This window comes from Impatiens glandulifera, chromosome 2 (genome assembly GCF_907164915.1).
Source record: "Impatiens glandulifera chromosome 2, dImpGla2.1, whole genome shotgun sequence".
NCBI lineage: Eukaryota > Viridiplantae > Streptophyta > Magnoliopsida > Ericales > Balsaminaceae > Impatiens > Impatiens glandulifera.
In genome coordinates, this window is record NC_061863.1 from 37,824,501 (window position 1) to 37,831,981 (window position 7,481).

Here is a 7,481-nt window from a genome sequence, read left to right on the forward strand (position 1 = left end):
AATATAATTTAACCTTTTATTTTCAGAAGAAAGAGTTTAAATATGTTTTTTGAGTATCTCATTCTCAGATGAGATCTCGACCTTATTATTTTCAAAACCATTTTATTCTAGAGTTTGAGAAAAAATAGTTTGAGACACTTCATAGGAAGATTTTATTTCATTCAAGGATTATGATAGCTTTTTGTACTCTATGACCATGTCATTTAGTGCAACTACCAGTTGTTTCCTTGAAATTTTTTCAAAGGAGTAGTCAATTACCTTAGATTCCTGAGCTTCTTCTTCTTCTCTTTCCATGAAGAAAGCAACCTCTTCATCATCACTTTCGCTGGATGAAGAGTAAAAATCAAAATAGTTTCGTTTGTTAAAATAGTTTCGTTTGTTCTTCTCGTCGCTTGCCAATAGAGCCTTTAACTCCTTCTCTTCGTCCTTCTTCTTCTCATCACATTTCGGCTTCTGACATTCCGAATGGTAATGACCTAAGATACCACAATTAAAACATTTAACATTAGCTTTGGATTTCTTATTATCATTTGAATTTGAAGAGTTTGAGTTATAGTTGCTCTTTTTCATGAAGTCGCCAAACTTCTTCACGAAGAGACACATGGCATCACTGCTGAGCTGCTGGGCAGCTGTCTTCACATCAGGGGCAACTGGTGGCTCTTTTGCAGTCACCAAGGCTTTGGTAATGATGGTGGATGTGGGTTGATCTTCTTCAATCCTTGATTTAAACTCAAACTCATAGGCCTTGAGATCAGCAAACAAGTCGAAGAGCCCGATCTTCTTGAGGTCTTTGGATTCCATCATGTCTATCGTCTTTATGTCCCACTCCCTTGGTAAAGCTCGCATGACCTTGATAGAAATCTCCCTGTTGCTATAGGTTTTTCCAAGAATGGACAGAGTGGAGATAACTTTATTGAACCTTGCATCAAACTTGTTCATTATTTCTCTAGGACACATTTTGAAGATGTCGAACTGCTGAGTGGCAACCATGATCTTGTTCTTCAGTTTGCTCATTTCCATCACACAGTTGGGTGAGTCTGTCCCAGATCTCCTTAGCAGTCTCACACTCGATGATGTAGTTGAACATGCTGTCATCAAGAGATCTGTACAGAACGTCCAATGCCATGTTGTTGAGGTTGTTTCTCCTCTTGTCTTCACTGGTACATTCAGATTTATCCTTTTCAATCTTGATGGGACCATTTGTGAAAACACTCCACATGTCATCATGAAGAGAGGAAAGGTGAGAACGGACTCTCTTCTTCTACACCATATAGTTTTCTTTTGAGAACGTGGGGATTGCGGTAGCACTGGCATCTTTGGATATGATCGACATTCTTAGTGATAGCTTGAGAATAGAAATAGGGCTTTAATAACAATTGAAAGGATTGGTGTAATCAATAAAGACAGTGGTCTAACTATTGATGACAACTTCTAGAAAACGATTTGATAAGAATCCTGTTAAGGATTACTATCACTTTCTATTGTTCACAATCTCTTGCAAACTCTTGAAAGCGATTCAAGTGCGGAAACGTTTTCTCAGGTTTAAAGCTAAGAATCAGTTTGAAAAGAGAAGACATAATGTAAAAGACACAGCAGGTTGTTTATAGATGTTGGGAGAAAACTCTCCTACGTCACCTCTTCTTCCAACCATCAGAAGGATTCACTAAACTCTCTTTGAATCAAATACAGTTTTCTTGCTAGATAACTGTTGAACAGAACAAACTCTGTTCAACTTATAGTATGTTTAAAAATATCACTCAGCTAGACAATGTTTTGATTTTATCTTTCTCTTGAAGATAATGTACAAAATTAGTAAACAAGTAAGAAATTCGTAAGATAGTGTGTAAGATCGGCAGCTCGTCCGTTGTCCTTGAGGATCTTTAAATAGAAGACATGTATCAACGGTCGAATCTTCTGCATTGAAACGTGGCAAGCATCCATTGGAAAGCCTCCATAGTACACGAGTACAACAGACTTTGTGCACAAAGATCGTGGCCGTACCAATCTGGTAGGGCGCCAAATATTCTTCTAGAATTGTCCTACAAGGAACAAGTAGTGGAAAGAATATATACTTATGTGGCATTCATTCATTGGATACATCTAATTGTCGTACTGATCTGCACGGATCAGTGGAGCAGGAGTAGCGTACAACTAGTTGATCATAGGTAAACAGATGCTGACTTCAAGAAACTACTGAAGCGATTCATTAGACGTGCTTTATTAGACTACCAAGTCTAAGGAAGTTAGATTCCCACGTCTAATAAACGGATCCATTACACCACCAAGTCTAATGGAGTTAAACAACACGTCTAACTACGTGTCACTTCAGACTAGTTTGAAGGAGTTAGATGCTAGCATCTAACTTTCATCCGTTAGACTGCACGTCTAACTATGTATATGTTAGACGACACGTCTAACTACGTATCTGTTAGACTACACGTCTAACTACGTATCTGTTAGACTACAAGTCTAACTACGTATCTGTTAGACTACACGTCTAACTACGTATTTATTAGACTGCACGTCTAACTACGTATCTGTTAGACTACACGTCTAACTATGTATCTATTAGACTACACGTCTAACTACGTATCTGTTAGACTGCATGTCTAACTACGTATCTGTTAGACTGCACGTCTAACTACGTATTTGTTTGACTACACGTCTAATTACGTATCTGTTAGACTGCACGCCTAACTACGTATCTGTTAGACTGCACGTCTAACTATGTATCTGTTAAACTGCACGTTTAACTAAAAACATGTCTAATAGACCTGTTTCAGAACAAGTCTAACTTAGCATTTTGATGCACCTGCACAAAAACAGTTTAGACAGCTTATCTTCATTCTTAATTAAAGTTTTACTAATACATCATTAAAATATCGTTAGTCAAACTAATTTGACCCAACATACCTTTTCTTCATTTTCCATAATGTAGTTGATTTCTTCATCATCGTTGTCCGAATTGGTATGTGCCCAATGATTTCCAACGTCATCGACTATCAAGGCCTTTTGGATCTCCTTCCATTGATTGTTTGAATGTTGTCCTTCCTTTTGGTTCTAATCATTCAGTTTTCTATTGTCTCTTAGTAGCTTCCGGCACTCCGACTTGTAATGACCTAAAGCATCGCAATTATAAAAACGAACGTTAGCCTTATTACCGTTAGAGTAGTTGTAGTTGTATGAGTTGGTTGGTTGATTCTTCTTCATGAACTTTCCGAACATCTTATCTAGAATGGCCATTGCATCTTCGCTGAACTTCTTTGCCGATATCACAGGTATAGGATTTTCCGGTTCCACAGATGTCACTAGAGCCCTGGTAGCGGTTGATGCTAAAACTTCATCTTCATTTCTGGATTTCATTTCAACCTCATATGCTCTCAGATCTTCAAAGATGTCATGCAGCTTCATCTTACCAAGACTGTTTGATTCTCTCATCACCATGGTCTTAATGTCCCACGCAATGGGAGTGATCTTAGAGCCTTGATAATTGATAGGATTGACTTTATCGATAGAGACGGGGGTCTAGCTATTGATGAAGGCTTATGAAAAACGATTTGAAAGAAATCTTGTTAGGGATTTAATTCGCTTTCTATTCTACGCAAACCCTTGTAAACACTTGAAACAGAATCAAGGCAGAATTGTTTACTTGGGTTTGAAGCTCAAGATGAAGAATGAAAAGATGACATAAATGAAAGAACACAGCAGTTTGTTTATGGATGTTCGTAGAAACTCTACTACGTCACCCCTTCTTCCAACCACCGGAAGGATTCACTATAATATGATTCGAATCAAATACAATTTGCACACACTTAGCTCACTATTGAACAGAACACACTCTGTTCAATTTACAAGATGAAGAATATCACTCAGCTAACGGTGTTTTTGATTATAGCTCTCTCTTGATTCACACACAGTACAATCAGGAAAGCAACTTCACAGTATGAATATTCAAAGGCTTGATTTCTCTCTCTGTAATTTCAGAAAGTAAGATGATCGAAAAATATTAGAGAGACTGATTTTCCGTTGTCCTTGAGATTTGATAAATACTGGGCAGAGACTAACGGTCGAATCTTTCGAATGATATGTGGCACTCTTCCATTGGAAAACCTCTATTGTACACAACAGGTTCTGAGCACAAGGATCGTGGCCGTACAATAACTGGTAGTGCGCCGAATATTCCATTAGGGATATACCGGCAAAATAAGTAATATGATGGAAATTCTCTAACGTGGCATTCCTTGGTTGGTTGCATATAGCTATCGTACTAATCTTCACTAGAAAGTGGAGCAAGAGTAGAGTACATCTATAGCACGTTGGTAGGCGGGTGCTAGCTTCAAGCATAATGATTAAGATTAGCATTAGACGTATTTCAATTAGACGACCTCGTGTAATGAAATCAAACATCCCCGTCTAAGAGCAGAATCCATTAGACCGCCTGGTCTAATGGGATTAGACCGCCTGGTCTAATGGGATTAGACCACCTGGTCTAATGGGATTAGACTTACGTCTAATTATAATCATTTCAGACTAATCTGAAGGAGTTAGACCACACGTCTAACATTCACCAATTATACTTCACGTCTAATCATTCACAAACCATTAGACTGCATGTCTAACTCCACTGAGTTAGACAGCACGTCTAATTCCGGTTCTACTTCAGACTTGTCTGAAGGAGTTAGATTTTTACGTCTAACTTTCACAATTCAATAGACTGCACGTCTAACTCCAAATATATTAGACCGTACCTCTAACTCCATGAATTAGACTTCACGTCTAATTCTGTATACATTAGACTGCATGTCTAACTCCACTGAATTAGACTACACGTCTAATTCCGTATACATTAGACTGCACGTCTAACTCCACTGAGTTACACTGCACGTCTAATTCTGTATACATTAGATTACACGTCTAACTCCACTGAGTTAGACTGCACGTCTAATTCCGTATACATAAGACTGCACGTGTAACACCACTGAGTTAGACTACACGTCTAATTCCGTATACATTAGACTGCACGTCTAACTCCATTGAGTTAGAATGCACGTCTAATTCCGTATACATTAGACTACATGTCTAACTCCACTGAGTTAGACTGCACGTCTAATTCTGTATACATTAGACTGCACGTCTAACTCCACTGAGTTAGACTGCACGTCTTATTACGTATACATTAGACTGCACGTCTAACTCCACTAAGTTAGACTACACGTCTAATTCCAAATATATTAGACCGCACGTCTAACTCTACTGAGTTATACTACACGTCTAATTCCGAGATCTATTAGACTGCATGTGTAACTCCGCGAGTTAGACTGCACGTCTAACTCTGCTGAGTTAGACTGCACGTCTAACTCCGTTGAGTTAGACTGCACGTCTAATTTTGTGCATCTAATTCCAAATCGGTCTAATGAGCCTCATTAGAGCCAAGTCTCATGAAATATGATTTCGATACACCTGCATCAAAACGCATAAATCATTTCATCATCAAAATCCCAATAGTAAAACTATTTCAACACTTAGTCAAAATAATTTGACCCAACAATTTCACCCTTTTTGATGATGAAATTTAAAACCTGCATATATATACCAAAATACACATTCATCATATAAATAAACAAACCCTGTTCACTTACAACACACTTCACAAACTTCCAAAACCAATATTCATAACATCATCAAATAAACATTGTTTGAGAAACTTAAACAGAGTAGGAGAAAAGAAATTATTGTTCTTCCCTTTTTACTCGAGGATCGGTTGGACTCATGTCTTGACCGCTTTGCAGATTTAGAAAAGGAGGAAGACTGCGACCACCACGACCGCTTCCACTTGGTCTACCATCACGATCACCGCCACTGGCACGACCTCTTTGATCAAAGCCAAAATGCCTACCACGACCACCACCACTGCTTCGGTCTCCACGATCACCTCCGCTTCGACCTCCGTCTCTTTTAGTTGGCCTAGGATTTTCATCGTTGCTTGGCGCTCGTCTAGATGTAGTGCCGATTGACACACCGTCACTTCTTCTACTTGACTCGCCTTGGGTGATTCGAGGTTGATCTCTTTCTGCATCGGCTTTCGCGTTCACTATTGCTTGAAACTTTCTTGCAAATGAGTCAGCAAATTCCAGTCGTTCACCATCTGTTCTTCTTAAACATCCTTAGATTTCCACCATTTGGTTCTTCATCAAGCTGAGTTCATCCATAGTCTCCCTATGACGATCATCATTGATGTGCCTTTCAAGGTCCATCATTTCAGATTGACGACTATAGAGCTTCTTTTCAAATTTGGAGAAGTTTGAATTTCAGATGTGAGTCTCATACGTGTTGTTCTTTAGAGTATTGTCCAATTCAGTAAGCACTTTGACAACCTCAACAAATTCCTTTCTCTCTTCTTTCTGGGTGTTCAAAGCTTTTATCATGTTTGATCCCATAGAAACCATGTTCTTCTGAAGAGAGGAGAGCACAAATGTCATAGACTTTAGAAACTTGATACCTTTAGCAGAGGTTTCTTCATTAGATGAGTTCTCTTGAGATTCTGCTGCCATACTCTGAAAAGGTTCAAAATGGGTATGAATATGCATGGATTGCTCCAGTTGACTCTTCTCAGACACCTTACAAGCTTCATTCTGCTCTTCTTCTAACAATTCTCTTTCAGCTCTCTGAAATCTTTCATACAGATCACTAGAGTAGTGAAGAGGATTGTTGACATTTTCATGAACACTTCCCACAATGATATTTGGGAATGGAAGAGGCCTGACATAACTTGCATATTTGTTCTGTTCCTCCTCAGATGTGGAACTCTCTTCTTCAGCATCTTTGTCTTTGGAGGGTTCCCCCTCAGATCTGATAATCTCTGAATGAGTTACTTCAGCCTCCTTCTCTTGGGCTTCCTCTGTTCTCACAACAGGGGATATCACAATATTTTCATTATTAGGAGCTTGAGTAGACTCCTCGACAACATCTTCTTCAACAACTTCTTCCTCATGCGTTAAAAGAGCTTTTTTAGGCTCTTGAACAATCCCTTCTTCTTCTAAATGAAGATTCTCTTGAACAGGTTGATCCAAAATACGTCTTTCTTCCGCAGAAATATTCACAAATTCAATTAAGAGAGCAGCATCTAGCTCATCTGTATCATCATTAACATCAAACATATCCATCGGTTCATCATCATCGAAAGGATTTGCTCTAGAGCAATTAGCGCCATGAACGTATCGGGTAACAACCGAGACGTAATTATCCATGATGTCGTTTAGTCTTTTCAACACTTTCATTTCCACTTCAGAGCCTTTCTCAACGGGGTTAAAATTATCCTTTCAGGCTTCAAGGATTGGGAATAATGCGCTTCCACTTAAGCACGCTTCAACAAGATCCTTTCTCTTCAAAGCTTCAGGCACATCTGAAGTTTTATCCCACTTGAGAGCCTTCTTCTCATTATCTACATGCTTCTTCTATTCTCGGATTATTTCAGAATTTGA

At 38.8% G+C, this 7,481-nt stretch overlaps 1 protein-coding gene across 1 annotated transcript; it reads right to left on the minus strand.

Moving 5' to 3' along the window:
• Positions 1 to 5,647: 5,647 nt before the first annotated feature.
• Positions 5,648 to 7,247, minus strand: LOC124924626 (keratin, type I cytoskeletal 10-like). The gene is made up of 4 exons (XM_047464638.1): positions 6,873 to 7,247; positions 6,328 to 6,782; positions 5,751 to 6,108; positions 5,648 to 5,704 (listed from the first exon to the last, which is right to left on the minus strand). The coding sequence occupies exons 1-4, from the start codon at positions 7,245 to 7,247 to the stop codon at positions 5,648 to 5,650; spliced, it is 1,245 nt and encodes a 414-aa protein (XP_047320594.1).
• Between the last annotated feature and the right edge of the window lie 234 nt (positions 7,248 to 7,481).